Raw genomic sequence first — 20,575 nt, forward strand, 5'->3', positions numbered from 1 at the left:
TTGACAAAAACTTGGCTTCAGCAGACCCTGATAAAAGGCCTTACCCTGATTGATGCATCTCCTATCACAGACTGTTTCTTTCTCGGGTTTACTGCTGCTGGGTCATAGCAAACCTCTCAGCAGCAAATGTGAGAGAGGACTGACCTGCAATTGGTGTATTCTTGTATTTCACACTGTGGCTTAATGTTACTGCCTCTAGGCTACATTCTTCACTCTCCAAATAAGCAGAAAATGATGCATTTAAAAGGAAGCTGGATAGGGACACGTTGGAGCAAGGAATAAAAGAACACGTTGGATGGGAGAAAGGCCGTGAGGGGCCATGTGTGGAGCATTGCCCAGCCAAGCCAAATAGCCTGTTTTTAACTAAAGATTCTATGTAACATTATGCTGTCTAGGACAAAGACACTGAGTCCATGCCTGAGGTGATCTCCCTGTTTATAGCCTTTGACAGTTGAGTAAGTAACTGCATGTATATGTCATTGGCAGGGTTAAACAGCCTAATGCTGAAGTTCACGCAGTTTCTAAGTACCATGCTTGTAATAAGTTGTGTAACACTGTTCTGGCTTGAAGGGAGATTTCTTGTTGCCTGTGTTGAATATTTTGGTCCGATCGGATTCAGATATTATCGTGGATGAGGAATGTTACTGTGAGTAATAGAGGGAATTTTAGTTCCCCAGATAACCCACCGTCATGACAGATAGATTAGCCTTGGAACGCCTACAGGGATAAGCATAGAACTGCTTTTCAAAGTCTAGCTCTGAAGTGTTCCACTTCTTTTTAACTTAATGGACTTCTAGTGAACCCTATCGGTTACCTGAATAATAGAAAGCTTTACTGTGTTTGAAATGATTGCAGTCTGATAAACAGATCACAGACCGTGGCAAAGTGGTACAGTGCCACTTATGCAGTGAGACCAATCATCCTCTCCTGTCCTCCATGGTTTTAAGCTAATTTGCCAATCGCACTGATCCAGGGAAGCAGAATGCCTCTGTGTCAGAGTGGGGGCAGTGGGGAATGGCATTCTATTGGCTGGTGAAAGCTTTCCAGGCTGATATTGTGTATCTCAGTGTTGGCTGCCACAGATGCCATCAAAACAGGTGGGTGCCACTATCATCTTCATGGATTTGACTATTTTGTCTGTGTTTGATGGAATGGTTTCCATGCTTAACACAAAGTTTTGATGTAAGTTGAGAGCATTTTGAAAACCATAGTATGATCAGATAAAATCCACATGGTCAGACATCACACGACACCAGGTTATAGCCCAACAGTTTTATTTGAAAACACAAGCTTTCGCAGCCTCACTCCTCCTTCAGCTGTTAGTATCAGACACAGAATTTATAAGTAAAAAATCAAAGGTTCGCACCACTGATTAGGATGTACTAAACAAGCCTAAGATGCTGTTAAATCTTTAATCAGTTAGAAAGTTTTAATTGATTAATATGTTTATGTAAATCCCTGAATTCCTTTCAAGTCACGGTCCTGAGAGAACTAAAGGTTTTATCAGTGTAAAGAAGAGGTGACATTTTAGGTCAGACAATGCATGTTAGGTGTGAGGCCTTGTTTAGAATCCGTTTGTGTTTTGGTTTGGAGTCAGACTGGTTTTATTTCTAAAGTAGGAAGTCTGATTCCAAACCAAAACACAAATTTAGAAATGACCTTTTACTAATAAATTCTGTGTCTGATACTACCTCTCTCACTAACACTTGAAGAAGGAGTGAGGCTACAAAAGCTTGTGTTTTAAAATAAACCTGTTGGACTATAACCTGGTGTCGCGTGATTTCTGACTTGTACACCCCAGTTCAACACTAGTACCTCCGCATCATAAAATCCACATGGTTTTACAAAAGAGACATCATGGGAACATAGGAACAGGAGAAGGCCATTCAGCCCCTCGAGTCTGTTCAACCATTCAATAAGATCATAGCTGATCTGTGGCCTAAGTCCACATGTCTTCCTTTGATCTGTATCCTTAATAACTTTGCTTAATAAAAATATTTCTATCTCAGATTTAAAATTAACAACTGAACCAGTATGTACTGCCATTTGTGGAAGAGAGTTCCAAACATCTAGCACCCTTTGTATTTAGAAGTGCTTCCTAACATCCCTCCTGAAAGGTTTGGCCATAAATCTCAGACAATGCTCCTAGAGCTATCATCCCCAACCAGTGGAAATACTTTATCGTTTTTCTGTCTTTTCTTGTTAATATCTTGAAGACATCGATCATATCACACCTTAACCTTCTAATTTCTGGAGAAAACAGAACCCCTAATTTGTACAATCTCTCCTCATAATGTAACCCCTGAAGTCCAGGTATGATGCTTGTAAACCTACATTGTATTCCTTCCAGGGCCAAAACATCCTTCCTAAGGTGTGGTGCCTAAATCTGCTTACAGTATTCCAAGTGGGGTCTAATTAGGGTTTTGTATAAATGCAGCAAAACTTTTGCATCCTTGAACTCCAGAAAGGCCAACATTCCAATAGTTTTCTTGATTATTTTCTGCACCTGTTTGTGACATTTTAAAGAACCACATTCTGAACCCCTAAGTCCACCATATTTAGCTTTATACCATCCAGAAATGATCCCAATCTATCCTTTTCCAGTCCTAAATGGATAACTTCACACTTGCTTCCATTGACCTCCATCTGCCATAGTTTTGCCCATTCAATTTGTTTATCAATATTTCTTTGTAATTTTATGCTATCATCTACATTGTCTAAAATGCCTCCTAACTTTGAATATATGGATATATGACTTTCTAAGCTATCATCCAACTTGTTAATAAATAACATATAACAATAAATAACATTGAGGCCCTAACATAGATCCTTGAAGGTCACCACTGGTCACATCCTGTCAATTTGCGTTTCTATCCGTTAACCCTACTTTCTGTTACCCATCATTCAACCAATTTCCTAGCCATGTCTATAATTTTCCCTCAGTTCCATGGCCTTCTACCTTAGTCAACAGTCTTTTATGCGGGACCTTATCAAATGCCTTCTGGAAGTCCATATAAACAATATTCACAGGCATTCTCCTTAGTCACCTCTTCAAAAAAATTCAGTGAGGCTTGCCAGGCATAACCTACCTGTTATGAATCCAAAATCAGAAATTGCTAGAAAAACTTAGCAGGTCTGGCAGCATCTGTGGAGAGAAATCAGAGTTAACATTTCAGGTCCAGTGACCCATGTCTGTTCTGAAATAAAACCTTGTTGGGGCTTGACAGAGGAGACATTGAGAATTGTTTCCACAAGCTAAAACATTGTAGGGATAGTGGCACAGTGTTGGGATAAAGGGACAATCGTTTAGGACTGAGACGAGGAAAGATTTCTTCACTCAGAGGCTTGTGATTCTTTGGAAATTTCTGCCCCAGAGGATTGTTGGAATATTCAAGGCGAAGAAAGACGGAGATTTGATCTCTCAGGAAATCATGGGATGTTGGGAGCATCTAGGAAAGTGGAGCTGAAACCCAAGGATGAGCCATGATCATATTGAATGGTGGGGCAGGTCCAATGGGCTGATCCGGCTCCTATTTCTTCTTTCACAGGTTTGTGGGCCCATTCAAATTTCTAGGCTGCTGAAACCAACGATAAGTATAAAACAGGAGGTCATTCCTTGGATGTGTTCAAAATGAAAAGGCAAAGAATCCAGCAAAACTACAGCATACTCCCAAGTCTTGGAAACTACTTAGCAAGGCAAAAGGGTGGATTGTACAATGACAGAGAATATTGGCTTTAAATAGCTGTCAGAAACATCGATTTGATGCCCAGTTGTTGGCTAAAGGGGCTGGTATCAGAATTGGGTTTGCTTTTCCAATAATAAGAAGATTTAGAGTTATAGAGCTGTACAGTTTGGAGACAGACCCTTCAGTCCAACACGTCCATCCTGACCAGATATCCTAAATTAATCTACTCCCATTTGCCAGCATTTGGCCCATAACCCTCTATGCCCTTGCCTATTCATATACCCATCCAGAAGGCTTTTAAATGTTGTAGCAGCCTCCACCACTTCCTCTGGCAGCTCATTTCATACACGCACCACCCTCTGCGTGAAAACATTGCCCTTTAGATCCCCTTTAAATCTTTCTCCGCTCACCTTAAACCTATGCCCTCTGGTTTTTGACTGCTTGCGATTTTAAAAAGTTCTAAAGGCGCAATAGAAACCACGGGAAACAGGGCTACAGTGGCAGAGGAAGCAGTATCAGTCAGGCTCAGTCACTGTTGCTGATGGGAGGAATTGAGAGGGAATCGGAGGAAGAACTGCCTCAAGGCCACTGTTCAGTCTCCTCAGTGAATGACATCAGTGACCTAGGAGTATATTAGCCACATGTACTGCATGGAAAGCCTAACAACCAGCTCACAAAAGACAGATAGACTCGCGAAAGAGAAAAGAGTTAGTGGTGCAAACTGGTTTTTGAAGACTAGTGAAAAACAGGGATTTCCATGGGTTTTGCACATTAATGTATTTGTCAAACATTCAAACGAAGCTCTCAATTCTTTCATAAATCTGTGTCCTCGGCAATGTGGCCCAACATCACTGCTTGACAATATTAGTGGAAGAAAGTTTAACACCTTTTTATGATGCTGTACTTACCATCATTTCCACACTAGCTGGTCATTCTGAACAAATTATGCATGCATCAAAACAATCATGACAATAGTAGAAGCCTTACAGCGGATGCTGTAAATCAGGAACAAAAACAGAAGTTGCTGGAAAAGCTCAGCAGGTCTGGCAGCATCTGTGAAGAAAAAATCAGAGTTAACGTTTCGGATCCGGTGATCCATCCTCAGAACTGATGGTCTTGAGGAAGGGTCACCAGACCCAAAACGTTAACTCTGATTTTTTCTTCACAGATACTACCAGACCTGCTGAGCTTTTCCAGCAACTTCTGTTTTTGTTGTTGTTAATGACAATAATAGTTTGAATTTAAATAGCTTTCTGCCTCTTAATATGGTAAAATGCCCTAAGACGCTTCCCACAGAAGCATATTGACACTGAGCCAAGGGGCAGGTGTTGCACAGGAACCACTAGAACAGATGAATTAAAGCTTGGTCAAAGAGAGAGGCTTTAAGGAGCATTTCTCAGGATGAGAGAAAGGTTAAGAAATGGAATTCCAGGACTTAGAGGTGACTCAGCCTCAGTGGGGGAACATGCAAGCAGGTTTATGCGAGACCTGAATTAGTGAAACATAGAGATCGCCAAAGATTGTAAAGCTGGATGAGGTTACAGAGATGGTACAGGATGGGCATGGATGAATTTGGGTACAAGGATGAAACTTTTAAAATATCATTGATGGATCAGCCAATGCAGATCGATAAAGTGAATTGGACTAGCAGAAAGGAAGTGTGTCATAAAAGTCATGGACTAATGGCAGAGGACAGTTTATGAGCTGGTTTCTCATTTTGAAGTAGTGTTAACTCTGGAGTCATTGATGCCTGATCTATTGAAGCCTTGCGATAAGGAGGCAACATTTTGGAACGATTAAGATGATAGTCAAACAGGAAGCATGAATAATCTAACTTTAAGTTTAAATGTGGCATGAATATAACTGCTTCATCACTGGCCACAAAACCAATTTACAATAAGTCCAATGACACAACATCTGTCTTCTGAATAAGCAATAATCAAATGACTTGCTGGTATTATCTTATCTACAGTCCCTTAAAATACTTAGATTTTTATCCTTCTTTGATGCATTTCCTTCTTTTACCACTAAAAATTCCCTTCTGAAGAATGTTTGGACCAAGATTCATGGTCCCAAACCCACATGAACATGTATAATCATGTTCAAATGCATTTACAAGGCTGGTTTTAGTGGTTTTACTGATGCTTTCCCAGAAGTGCAGTGCAATGTTGCTTATGCCAGCCAACTACCACTTGGCCACTGACCTCAAAGAAAGACCTTTCTTCTCAATCATAATATAAATGAACACTCACCTTTAGGCATTCTATAGTTATACACAAATAAAACATCTGTGCAACAATAGTATAAACTTAGTTTGGTTTTGGGTTTAAGATACATAAGTTTTTTTTTCATAGAGTGGATGTAGGGCTCAGGTTTTGGAATTAGGCATCTTGGGCTGTTTTTTTCCCCTTTATTTATTCATGGGATGAGGGTATTGCTGGCTAGGCAGAATTTATTGTTCATCCCTAACTGCCCCAGAGTCAACCAGATTATTGTGGGTCTGAAGTCACATGTAGGCCAGACCAGGTGAGGATGGCAGTTTCCTTCTCTAAAGGACATTAGTGAACCAGATGGGTTTTTCCCCAACGGTTGATTCACGGCCATCATTAGATTCTGAATTCCAGATATTTATTAAACTCAAATTCCACCATCTGCTGTGGTGGGATTCGAACCCAGGCCCCCAGCATGTTATCTGGGTCTCTGGATTAACAGTCCAGTGATAATGCTGCTAAGCCATTGCCTCCCCTTTGTTTTGTCATGTTTAAGCAGCTGTGTAAATATATGTTGTTGCATACTAAAGACAGGGGCATAATATTGCACATTTCTATCTAGTCATCTTGAAATACATGCTACCTCCTTTCCTGCCCTTCGTGCTTTTCTCTTGATTGATAATCAATACATTCTTATCCATTCTCATCAATGATGAAATAAAGCCACCATTCTCAATGTACAAGTCAACTTTACCCAATGTGATTGGTTTGCAATGTCATGTTGAATTGGTGACTTTGAGTAAGTGGAGATATGTGTTGAAACTGGTTGGTTTCCTGTGTTTAATAGAGTCATAGAGTCATACAGCATGGAAACAGATCATTTGGTCCAACCAGTCCATGCTGATCATAATCCCAAACTAAACTAGTCCCACCTGCCTGCATTTGGCCCATATCTCTCCAACATAAACTTATCTAAATATCTTTTAAACGTTGTAACTGTACCCATATCCATCCCTTCCTCTGGAAGTTCATTCCACGTACAAACCACTTTCTGCGTAAAAGAATTGCCCCTCCTGTCTTTTTTAAATCTTTCTCCTCTCAACATAAAAATATGGCCCCTAGTCTTGAAATCCCACACCATAGGGGAGAAAACACCTGCTATTCACCTTATCAACACCCCTTATGATATTCTAAACCTCGGTCAAGTCACCCCTTAACCTCCTACACGCCAGTGAAAAAGGTCCCAGTCTATCCAGCCTCTCCCTATAACTCAAACTCTCCATTCCCGGCAACATCCTGCTAAATCTCTTGCTGTACAATGAGCTTCAAGTGATTATCACTCGCAGCATAAAAGTATTCTTGTTCCTTTTGTGGAAACATGTCTAAGTTTGGGCATTGTAGTGCAAGCATGGGTTGATTGGATGTGGTCAGTACCTTGTTATTGCACCCAGAGGGACATATTGTTTAATATGGCCCACAAGTCTTTGGGGCATATGACCTACATGCCTAGCATCAGATCTGCAATTGGACAACTTTACTAAATGTCCTCGTCCTAGTAAAAATATTTACTAAATAATCCTGACTTGATGGACTGTATCTAGACTGTAGCTGAAAGTTTTTCCTCCACAAAGAGCACTCATGTTACACTTTCTCCTGTCAATCTTTGGTTCACTCAAGATTGTTCACCTATGGTCCCTTAATCCCTCACTGCCATAGAGTCGTAGAGGTTTTGCAACCTTGAAAAAGGCCAGTTGGCCCATCACGTCCATGCCAGTTATCCAGCCTCTGTGTATTCTAATCCCATTTTCCAGCACTTGATCAATAGCCTTGTAAGCTATGGAAATTCAGATGTGAAAGAGAAATCATGTTTAATCAATAATTGTAACATGTGCTGTGGGCAAAGGGGAGCCTACAGACATATTGTACTTGGATTTTCAGAAGGTTTTGACAAGATGCCATGTAAAAGGTTGTTGCCCAAAATAGGTGCTTATAGTAGAGGGGTGGGGGTCACATATTAACATGGACAGAAGATAAACTGGCTGGCTGAAACTGGAGGGTATGCCTAAATGGACCATTTTCTGATTGGCAGGATTTGATGAGTGGTGTCCTACATGGCTTTGTGTTAGTGCCTCAGCTTTTTATGATTTATATCAATGACTTAGTGAGAGAAGTGAAGATATGGTGCCTTAATTCACAGATGACACAAAGATAGGTCTGCATGTATCTATGTTGTGATGAGGACATAAGAAGCTTGCAGACAAATATTGATATGTTGGGTGAATTGGCAAATATCTGTCAGAAGGAGTACATCTGTGTTGTGGAGAAAAAGGTGAATTTGTTCACTTTGGCAGGAAGAATGAAAAGGCAGAGTATTATTCAAATAGAGAATGACTGCAGGATTCTGTGATGCAGAGGGATCCAGGCTTTTATATAATATTCATTCACTGGTTTGGCCAGCATTTATTGCTCATCCCCAGCTGCCATTCAGAAAATGGTGTAAGTTGCTTTCTTGAACGGTCGCAGTGCATTTGGTGAAGGGACATCCACAGCGCTGTTAGTGAGGGTGTTCCAGGGTTTTTGACCCAATGACACGGATGGAACAATGATATAAGATTATAAAATGTAGGAGCAGAAATAGGCCAATCAATCCATCAAGATTGCTCTGCCATTCAATGAGGTCATGGCTAATCTGATAATCTTCAAATCCACTTTCTTACCTTCCCTCCCCCATAGCCCTCAATTCCCTTCTTGGATAAAAATCTGTTTCTCTCACCTTTGAACATATTTAACAACCTAGACAGCCCTTTGTGTTAAAGACTTTCACAGATTCACTGCCCTCTGAGAGAAGAAATCCCTCCTCATCTTTGTCTTAAATGTACGACCCCCTACATATTTATATGTATTTTACATTTCCAAATCAGGGTGGTGAGTGGCTTGAAGTGAACCTTGCAGATCATGTATCTGCTTTCCTTGTCCGTCTAGATGGGAGTGGTTGTGGGTTTGGAAGGAATTGTTGAAAAGACTTGGTGAATTTCTGCAGTGCATCTTGTATATGGTACATATTGGTGCTACTGAGCATCGGTCGTGGAGGGAGTGGATGTAAGTAAGATTTCGTGCCAGTGAAAGGGACTGGTTTTGTCTGCATGGGGTCAATATTCATGAATATTGTTGGAGCTGCACCTGTCCAGGCAAATGGGGAGTATTCCATCACACCCTCAACCTGTGCCTTGTCGATGATGGATATGCTTTGGGGAGTCAGGCAATGAGTTACCCACTGGAGGATTCCTAGCTTCTGACCTTCTCTTGTAGTCGCCGTGTATTATAAGTCTCATCCTGTTCAGTTTCTGGTCAGTGGAAGCTGTTAGTGCATCAGTCACAAAATAGCCACTATGCAGGTGCAGAAAGTCATTAAGAAAGCCAATGGAATGCAATCCTTTATTACAAGAGGAATTGAACATAAAAGTAATGATGTTATGCTTCAGTTATACAGGGCATAGGTGAGATCACATCTCAAATACTTTGTGCAAGTCTGCTCTCCTTACTTAAGGAAGAATGTAAATGAGTTGAAGGAGATTCAGAGGAGCTTTACTAGATTGAAATCTGGAACACGCAGATTGTGCTGTGAGGAAAGTTCAGACAGACATGGCTTGTTTCCTTTGAAGCCTAGAGGGGAGATCTTATAGAAACATATAAGATTATGAAGGGAATAGATAATGTGGAGGCAGGGAGGTTGTTTCCACTAGCAGGTGAAACTAGGACTAGAGGGCATCGCCTCAACATAAAGGGAAGCAGATGTAGGACTGAGGTCAGGAGGAACTTCTTCACCCAAAGGGTTGTGAATCTGTGGAATTCCCTGCCCAGTGAAGCGGTTGAAGCTACCTCGCTGAATGTTTTTAAGGCAAGGCTGGATAAATTTTTGAACAGTAAAGGAATTAAGAGTTATGGTGAGTGGGCGGGTAAGTGGAGCTGAGTCTCCATAAGATCAGCCATGATCTTATTAAATGGCGGGGCAGGCTCAAGGGGCCAGATGGCCTACTCCTGCTCCTAGTTCTTATGTCCTTATGTTCTTATGAGTGAGGGGTGACTTAATGGAAGTGTATTAGATCTTGAATTATGTTGGCAAGGTGGATTTGGGAAGGATGTTTCCTCTTGTGGATAAGTCCAAACCTAGGGGACACTGTTTAAAAATGAAAGTTTGCCATTTAGGACAGAGATGCGAAGACATTTCTTTTTCTCTCTCAAAGGGTTATGCAACTTTGGAACTCTCTGTGTCAGAAGGCTATGGAAGTGGGGTCATCGAATAATTTTGAGGCAGATTTGGATAGTTTCTTGTTAGGCAGTAGAATAAAATGTTATCAGAAGTAGATGGAATATGATGTTTGAAACACAAACAGATCTTATTGAAGGTGGAGCTCATTCGAGGGGCTGAATGGCCTGCTTCTCCTAATTTGTGTAAGTTCTTATGGCAACACTTACTTTTACCCACCCCCATCCCCACAGTCCTTTATACACCCAGACCAATTCACACAACCTACATCCCATTCCCTTGCCCTACCACCATGCTAGCACAATGCCACACTCTCTGTACCCTCCAGCCAATTTGTGCCACTCACACACACCTCATACCACTTTATACTCCCATTTCAATTCATGCCAGTTTATTTCCCTACACATCACAGGACAGTGTCATGGAGTTGACAGTTCACTGGCACTCCAGATTTGAGGAGGATCATTGAGAGACCTTCTGGAAGACTTTGTCAAGAAAGGGCCAATGGAAAGTAATCAAGGGTGAACTTTGCCTATTGTGCCATAAATTCTATCAACAAATATTCCAGAAATTCTCTAAAGGGACTTCATGGAGCACTCTATAGGTGGCAGCCAGAGATAGGGAGTGTTTGGCCGTGGGCTTCTTGCTAAAGAGTCCGCACTGGGAGGATCAGCTGCTGCAGCACCATGAGGTGGATTCTACCCCCAACCTTGGAGAGCAGCCCTCCTCATCTGGATGAGCTCCACCTGATCTTCCTTTGCCATGTTTGAGAACCACTGCAAGCTCACTCCTGGTCACAGAGCCTGTGCTAAAGCCTGTGACTGTATGTCAGTCAGCACACTGCATACTTTCGGTGAAGTCCACACACACATCTGCTAAAATTGGTTCTAGTCAGTAGAGGAGGGGTAGAACTTAAAGTGTCTGTTTTAGAACCTCTCAGCAAGTTACCTCCAATGACTTGGTAATTGTATGCTAAAAATCAGATTTTGAAACATGCAAGTCTTATTGGTACCCACACCTGTTTTTGCTGGCTTCAAATCCTACCATGGCAGCTGATGGAATTTAAGATGCAGTGGTAATGTCCCTACCCCTCAGCCAGGAGGCCTGGGTTCAAGTCCTACCTGCTCCAGAGATGTATCTCTATGCGTTTTAATTAGAAGTATCTATAATGCCTGTTTTCACTCTTTCCCCAAAGTAAGCTCTAGTGCCTTGAGCTTTCTCTCATAATGTTGTGTTTTAGCAGCTTAGCACTGTTCTCTGTACTCTGTCCATGGCCTTTAATGCACTGTATAGTTAACTTTAAGCTTCATGAAACAATTTGAATCACATCATGCAGAATAACGCTATGACCTAATCCTGATAGTCGAAAATACAGTTCCCACATTATTAACCAGAGGAAAAGGCATTTTATCTTGGGAAATCAGCATTCACACTTTGCCAATTGGCCAGAATCCAGAGCAATCGCTGAGAATGTGACTGGGAGGTGAGCTACTTCTGCATACTTAGATAATTATTGGTACTTGGTTAGTTAATGTGTTTTTGTTCAGGCTGTGTGGGAGATGAGCATGTGTGTCTAAAATTGATCCCGAGGCTATACATAGCAGCATTGCCTGTGTTGTGGACATTGTGTGAAATGCAGACTCTAGAATTTGCCCACATCCTTTCCCAGCCCACCCCTCACACTGCCAATGGTAATTCATCCACACAGAGCAGAGAACCAGGGGAGCAGTTCCATTCATATGTGTGGCATTGTCTTTTTAATTGACTAGCACAGTGTCTGTATTATAGCTAAGACTACAATGTATGACACTGTAACAGTATATACAGAGCAGGAAGAGTTGTTGTAGTCTCTACTGGAATTGAATGGAGGGATCTCCTGGGCATGGCAAAATGGACAAAGTTCACCCTTGATTCCTGTCCATTGGCTCTTTCTGAGGGCGTAGATGTCTGGTTTAACCATGCTGATTTCCACCAACCTCCCCCATCCCTTCCCTCCAACTACCCAAAGAATGAGCTGCCAACACATCCTGCTGAGGCTCATGCAGGAAGAATGCCACTCCGACAAGGCTGAGGAGGTACCACGGCAATGAGACGACAATGCCTTCAGGACAGCAAGGGAGAGGAGGAGTCTGTCATTTAATGGTCATTGATCTCATTTCGGGGGCAAAGCACTGATGAGAAGAATGAAATGATTTGCTCCCTTGGGGAAGTTCAGAACAAGAGGGCATAATCTTAAAGTAAGGGTATGCAGGGTTGATACAGAAGGTACTTCTTCACACAACAGGAAACGGCAGTGTGGAACTCTGCAGCATACCCACTCCCCAAAAAGAAATATCTTGAAATTAGAGATTAATTAAAAGTCTCAAAGCTGAGATTGATTTGATTAAGGGCTCGGAAGCAAGGAAGGTAAAGGAGGTTGGGATATAAATTTATCCATGATTTAATTGACTGACGAGACAGGCTTGAGAGACTGAATGGTCTCTTCCATTTCCTGTGCCCTTCCCTTTCACAGCAAGCAATGAAATCCAAGTGAGCGTTCTCCAAATTACTCTTTCTCTCCTTGCTGTTGGCTGCCTGTATAATAATGTTTAACAGAGTCGTCAGGTGGCCCACTGTACAGTGAGAGCATTAAGCAAAGACAGGGCATGAAACGCATTTGAATAAAGGCTGTGATTCATGTAAACACCACAGAAACAAATCAGCCATGATTGAATGGTGGAGCAGACTCGATGGGCTGAATGGCCTCCTTATGGTCTTAAGGCAAAGGCAGACATCATCTGTAAACAATGGAAAGTAACAGCCAGTCTCAAAGATGCTGCTGCAGTAGGTGTGTGTTTAGAAAAGTTCTTTGGATTTTTACAATTCTTTTCTGTTGGACGTTTCATTTCTCACCTATGAAGTGAGAAATGGAGTTTGGCTTCCTGTGCAAGCCTCTGTTCCTGTTCCCCAATTCTCAGCCTCAGGCCAGAGGTGGGGGCAGAGAGATCTGCTGACCAGACACCGTGGGGGATGGGAGGGTGGGAATCATTTCATCTACCCCCCACTCCCTCTCCTCACCAGTAGCGTGAGGGCAAACACTTCCTGCAGCTTGACATGGCCAGCTGACGGGCCATGTCTGCACACACGCGGAAATCAATTAGGCATTGTGGAGAATCGCTCCAATGAATAAAAGCGTCTTGTTCATGCCAAAAGATGTACAAATTTAAACCTGTCAAAGCAAATTAGACAATAGCAATCAACTTGAGGTTGTTGCATATTTTTATTTATTCTGCCATGGGATATGGGCATCACTGGCAAGACAAACTTTTGTTGGACTGAGCGGCTTGCTTGGCCATTTCAGAGAGCAGTTAGGAGTCAACTACATTGCTGTGTAAATTGCTGTGCATCTGGAGTCACATGTAGATCAGACCAGGTAAGAACAACAGATATCATTCACTAGAGGACATTAATGAACCAGGTGGGTTTTGGAAGCAAAAGATGATAATTTCACTCCAGTACTGAAGATAAATTCCATATTTATTATTTGACCATGTGCCACCCCCACAGTCTCCCCTCATTGTTGAGTATCTAATAACAGTGACTGAATGGGAAACTCAAACAGGCATCGAATCATTAGCCATGTACATGATGATGGGAAGCACGGTACTAAGATATTGTCTGGCACTCATTATAATTGCTGCTTAAAACATGAAAATAACTTTCTGGAACATTCAACTCACCTCCCTGTGACTACATTCATGACCTGTGTGTCTGCAACACATTCACATTCTTATAGTCAAATTTTACCAGACATTCCATTATTTGCGTGATATCTTCTTTCCATCGTTTCATTGCATAAGATGTTTATTGTGTCAACAACACGCCTGATAAACAGCACTCCTGTGAGACAGCTTAAGTAAGAGCTCCATAATGTGGTCACTGAGTTATTCAGTCATTCCCACTTATAGAATAATAATATCTACAACACAGGCAAGAGTGTGAATTCCATCTCTCTGTGTGCATCCTCTGTCAAATAGATGACCCAGACCCGAAAACTGGTTAAGAAATTGGTTAAGAATACCCATAATTACGATCTGTAGTGACTTTGTAAGTTTGATTGTGAAATTTCCTGATATCTGTTTGCAATGAAAGGATGTACACATTTTTAAATGAGGTCAGTTGTGATTCCCTTTTTTAATTATGGAACAAAGTAATACTTAATGAACAAATGTACAGAGGAATCCTTATTTTAAACATCTGTTACATGTATACTTTATACCTAATTCACAAAAAGTACTTTCCAATATGTTTTAAGAGGTCATTTTAAGTTTAAGTGTACCGTCCAGTGTATTTTGTGAGACCAGTCTGCTTTTGGATCCATGTTTTATATGGATATTGAATCTTTTGTGTGTTAAGTATGCTGTTCAATATGGTTTGAGGCCATTAGACAAGGTAGTTTCAGTTCCTGTGTATATGTTTTATGAAGGCATGCATATTTGAATTGCACAATGCTTCTAGGAGGATTGTATTGATATATCAAGGAAATTTGGATTTTGTTTAAATGCTCCTGAAACCTGAATTTGCAAATGTGCTGAGTGCTGAAATAAATTTACATTCAACAAATAGCTGGAATAAACTATTCTGTAAATGTCAGTACATGTCACCCACAATCTTTTTCTAACCTGCAGGGACGTGGATATAATGGACTTATCCCTTGAATATGTTAAGGTACGTAATCTGTTTCAAATTATCATTCGTGTAATGATGTAATTTGCAATCAGTTTAATGAGATGGATCCTCTGCTTTGGATGTGATTTGAGGCTTATCTTGTCGTGCTGAGTGTTTACAAAGTGTTTTCTTCATCCTTTGGGAAAGCAGAAATGTTTCAGTTTCAGCTGTCTGGAACTTTAATTCTCATGGCACAATAATCAGGGCATTCATGTTGGGTTAGTGACTGCATTAAACAGGACGCACAGCAACTTACATAACCCAGACTGGTCAATGCAACTCTTCGTTCTAATTGTACTTAGAATAATATCTGGGCTGCCATCGTTTTATTGTCCACGCCAAGCAGTTTCTGAGAAATGATCAAAGTGCTTTCCTTACAAAGTCTACCTGCTATTCACCTGCCCTAGCTCCACCACTGTTAATCTAAATATATAAACCCATAAACAGAAATGAACTGAAAAGCAGGATCAGGGTTCAAGACATTATGGACTTAAAACCTACAGAAAGATAAAAAGGGTTTCACTAACCACGATATGAGTGATCAGTGAAAGCAGTTTAATTAAATCATCCTCAGCACTTGATCTGTGGCTTTTTAAAAACCCCTGTTTGTGAAGCAGTTTCTTTGGGATATTCCCATAGTAGGTTGATCTTGCCATTGTGGCCAAGATTAAATTGTTAACAAGTCCGACACGGATTTGCAAAAACAAAAGATGCTTTGTTTTGGTTATGTGAGATTTCATGAGCTCTACGACCTAGATAATAGGCGACAGTGGACTGCTTTGCAATCTCAGGCCTTGGTCCCAGAATCTGAAGAACAAACTTGTGTCTCCTGCCTTTGGAATCTGTGAGACTGCATCAATGCCAGAGTCAGTGTGTGAATGTGCTGTCTCAGAGCTGGCTTATAGAGAGGCCCTTTCTAACTGCAAACTCTGACAAGCTGAGGAAATATGGGGAGCAAAGCCTTTCTCGGCCATTCAGATCTCTCCTCAGCTTCAGCCTTTGATGTGAGTAGCAGCAGAAAAATGACCAAGAACTTGCAACATATTTATTTGTTTATGGTGATTACTGAAAGGCGAATACCGAAGTGGCTAAGCGATTAGTGCAAGTTGTTACACAAATGAGGAAGAAACAACATAAAAGCGGTTTGGGTGTATGCTCGAGGCTCCTCGAAATCTGGCCTCTTACACACCCTTGAATTTCTTTGTTCTACCATTGGACACTGCATCTTCAGCTGAACTCTCTTCCTAAAGCTGCCCAGCTTTGTACTTTTCTTTCCTCTTTGGAGATGGTCCTTAAAATTCCTCTCTTTACAGAGGATGGTGGCAATAAACTTACCCCATGGATGGTAAAAGTGCAGACTGCCGCATACAAATGTTGATTCGCAGTGAGGATTCTTTATACAACATTTAGTATGCATTTTTTTTACAGATTGTTATGTATCTATGCATTACATTTTGTTTATAATATACTCCTTGAAGCACATCTGGGACTTTTTACTATGCCCCTACCGATGCTACATAAATGCATACTAAATGTTGTATAAAGAATCCTCACCGCGAATCACCATGTTGTATGAGGCAGTCTGCACTTTTACCCTCCATGGGGTGAGTTTATTGCCACCATCCACTGTCAGGGTAATGATCTACACAAGGGCCTGCTCAGTTTGCGGGGACATGGGAAGATACTAGACAGTATAATGAGAAGTGGCTCATGTCTTAAACAGGATGTAGTTTGTTGCATGTTAGTAACCACATACAAGTGATGCTGCTGTGAAAGACCTTGTCACAGAAACTATGAGGAGGACCTGGACAGTAGGTCTCACTACTTCAAGATCCTAAACTGTTCCCCCAACAGTCAGTACAATATCATCAAAATGAAGGGTGCTTAAGGCACTACTCAGTATTAACTGGTTCAGTTTCATACACACTTGTACTAAAGTCTCCTGTGGCTCAGTGATAGTGACCCTGCCTCTGAGCCAGGAGGCCTGCGTCCAAGTCCCACTTGCTCCAGAGGTACTCATAGAATCCCTACAGTGTGGAAACAGGCCCTTCAGCCCAACAAGTCCATACCGACCCTCAGAGCTTCCCACCCAGACCCATTCTCCTATAACCCACCTAATCTACACATCCCTGAGTACAATAAGTAGTTTAGCATGGCCAATTCACCTAGCCTGCACGTCTTTGGACTGTGGGAGGAAACCCATTGCGACACGGGGAGAATGTGCAAACTCCACACAGACAGTCACCCGAGGCTGGAATCAAACCTGGGTCCTTGGTGCTGTGAGGCAGCAGCGCTAACCACTGAGCCGCCCAATATCTCTGAACAGGCTGATAAGAAATATCTACACTCTTACAGACATTTCACTGTTTTGCCCGTTCCTAATTGCCCAGAGGGCAGTTCAGAGTCAATCACATCACTGTGGTTCTGGAGTCACATGTAGGCTAGACCAGGTAAGGATGGCAGTTTCCTACCCTAAGGGACATTAGCAAACCAAATGGGTTTTTCCAACAATCGATTCACGGTCGTCATTAGCTTCTTAATTGCAGATATTTTATTGAATTCAAATTTCACCATCTGCCGTGGCGGGATTCAAACCTGGGTCCCTAGAACATTATCTGGGTCTCTCTGGATTAGCAATCAAGCGATATTACCACTAGGCCATCGCCTCCCCAGGGTTTTTTTGGGACACCAGAAATGAACAACATTCTGCCTGGTTCCTGGGACAGGGTGTTGTTGGCGTGCGCTGTTAAAGGACAAGCAGCTCCAAACAGCAGCAGTGAACTGCATTCAATCCATGCTGTTCTGGTGAGAGGTGGACTTGGTAAGGTCCTTGGATTTATTGCTGATAGTCTGTGATAAACCGATGCACTTCCCAGGAGCAGAGTCAGTATCATCTAAATGCTGTCCCACACATCACTTCCCTCCCTAAAGACCCCTCCTCCTTTTATCTTGTCAACCCCTGGATTCTATCTTTCTCCCTCTTGCTCGGTGCCATGGCTATTCAGCTACAATGCTGTGAACAGTTTTGAGACACTTGTCTGTCCCCACAGGGAAGTTGCTGTCAGTTTGGAAGTTCCCATTGCAAGTCCTAACCACCGCCAATTATCTTGCTTTACCAATCTCAAAAATGTTTTGTGTGTAATTAGCTCATCAGGGAGTCAAAAGCTTGTGTTGAAACATTGTACAATATTCATTTGCCCGTCATTCCAATCTGAAACTCAGTTTGATATGGAGTAGTAGGCTGAATCATACAGTGAACACTGGCACCCTCTAGTGGTAACAGTCACACTGTCTTCATTGATTTAAGGGTGTATTCAGGAATTTTGATGGACAGATTAATCTCATTAAGTGATTCAGCTGCCTGCCAGTGACTATTAATCCGTGAAAAAAGGTTTGTATTTGTGCTTGTAAAATTTAATCTGCGCTTGTGATACTCCTCTTGAAAATAGCACTGCCATGTTGTGTGTTTTATTTTTCGCTCTGGCTGCAGTCATCATGTTCACAAGAAGGGCCAGTGTCAGGGTAAGTGACAGAGGTGAAACAAACCAAGAGATAGGTGATGACAAATTTGGTGTTCAAAAGGAAAGCAAAACCTGCATTTCTGTAGTGTTTTCCACAACCACCAACTGTTGCAAAAGTGTTTTACAGTCTATACAATGTAGTCACTGCTGTAATATTGGAAACGTGCCCCAGATTTTTCAGGCAATTATATAATAAAAAATGTCTTTTTTATTTCCATAAAGGATAACATTTTATGTGATGTTAATTGAAGGATAAACATTGGCCAGGGCACCTGGGATAACTTAGTTTTGTGTTGCATCTGGATAACTGCACCTGTGAAAGTGCAGCACTCCCTCAGTGTTCAGACAGTGGGACAGCAGAGCTACCTGCTAAGTAGTTACTCATTTACAGCCTATTGAACATACATTCCCCCCACGCAAGTAATTGTGGATGGCCGCCTTCTTTAGATTGGTGTCTGCTTGTCCTTCAATCCGCCCAGTGACTAAGGCCCATTCCCTATCCCCCTTGTTCTCCTGAACTTCCCCTGATCCCGTTCCCATCCAGATCCCGATGCCCCACCTTAGGCTTACACTGTCCCTTCATGGATTCCCCTTTTTTATCCTTACTCTCCAGTGCACCTTACCACCCCATGCTTTACCCCATCCTTCCTCGCCCCTTTACCCTGTCTCTGTGATTCTCCCAGTTTCCTCTCTCCATTCCTCAGGATCTTGCCCTTACAACCACATCCTTTAAGCTACATTTGTTACCTTTACAGTCCACCTAGCCCACCTTTCTATGACCATTTGTTGTTGAGACCCCCTTTCATTACACATCCAACTTGAGCCTTGGTGAGGTTGGTTGGCATCTGCCAGCGTGGCTGCCTCACTTGGGCAGGCTAGTGGACACTGACAAGGCTTCACCTCTTACACAGTAAACAGTTTGGAACTGTAACAAGAAAGACCACATATGATTGAGACGTCTGGTTGACCCAGTGAGGCTTCACCCGTTACACTGTAAGTTTTTGCGCAAAGCAAAGGTTTCGTTAGGAAGGATCCAAGTTACTGAAGAGGCTTGGCCTCACTGGAGCTTGGAGGTACACCAGGTAGATGCTTCACACATACAGCTAGGCTTGTGAACATGCGTGACTCCTGTCTGGGCACCTCTGAGTGTAATTTCCAGCAGCCTGGGATGCTCGTGAATATTTATGATGCACCAACAAGTGCAAAAGAGCTTGTTTGGGAATGCTGACCCACCGAAAGGTTACAAAAACCAGATAACAAAATGTTAACCCATCGTCAGGACCCTGCAGTTTTGCTTCCCACCCAATTACATTTCCCGGCCATACATCTAAAGCCTCCTGTGTCTCTCAATGCCCTAAACTGCCTGGCAAATATTAATAACAATGTGAGCTTTTATCGAGCCATTAGTTATCTGCCAAGATTTTGCCCATTATGTTAAGGATATAATTAAAACCACAAGACCATAAGGAAAAGGAGTAGGAGTAGGCTATTTGGCCCTCGAGCTTGCTCTGCTATTCGGTAGGATCATGGCTGATCCAACATTCCTCATTTCCACTTTCCTGCCTCACCCCATGACCCTTGATTCCCCAACTGATCATGAATCTGCCGATCTCAGCCTTAAATATACACAGCTCTTACAGCGCAATAGGATGTGAAGCTGGAAAAGCACAGCAGGTCAGACAGCATCCGAGGAGCAGGAAAGCCAATGGTTCAGGTCAATGTTTCAGGACTGATGATGGGCTTTGGCCCGAAACATTGACTTTCCTGATGCTCAGACTTAACCTATCAATTTGTCTCTGTAGATAGTAGGAACTGCAGATGCTGGAGAATCCGAGACAACAAGGTGCAGGGCTGGATGAACACAGCAGGCCAAGCAGCATCATAGGAGCAGAGAGGCTGACGTTTCGGGCCTAGACCCTTCTTCAGAAGTGGGGGTGGGGAAGGGGCTTCTGAAATAAATAGGGAGAGAGGGGGAGGCGGATAGAAGATGGATAGAGGAGAGGATAGGTGGAGAGGAAACACAGGTCGAAGAGGCGGGGATGGAGCCAGTAAAGGTGAGTGTAGGTGGGGAGTTAGGGAGGGGATAGGTCAGTCCAGGGAGGATGGACAGGTCAAGGGATGGGGTTAGTAGGTAGGAGATGGGGGTAGGGCTTGAGGTGGGAGGAGGGGATAGGTGGGAGGAAG

General features: G+C 42.3%; 1 protein-coding gene across 1 annotated transcript in view; it reads left to right on the forward strand.

Annotated features, from left to right (window-relative positions):
- The window catches only part of LOC109938255 (breast cancer anti-estrogen resistance protein 3 homolog), an 87,781-nt gene that overhangs the window by 15,281 nt on the left and 51,925 nt on the right, over positions 1 to 20,575 (forward strand). Inside the window, exon 3 of the mRNA XM_048602129.1 lies at positions 14,831 to 14,870. Coding sequence (XP_048458086.1) covers positions 14,831 to 14,870 — 40 coding nt within the window. The remainder of the gene's footprint in view (positions 1 to 14,830; positions 14,871 to 20,575) is intronic.

Source organism: Rhincodon typus, chromosome 10 (assembly GCF_021869965.1).
Source record: "Rhincodon typus isolate 14 chromosome 10, sRhiTyp1.1, whole genome shotgun sequence".
In the NCBI taxonomy this organism is placed as follows: domain Eukaryota; kingdom Metazoa; phylum Chordata; class Chondrichthyes; order Orectolobiformes; family Rhincodontidae; genus Rhincodon; species Rhincodon typus.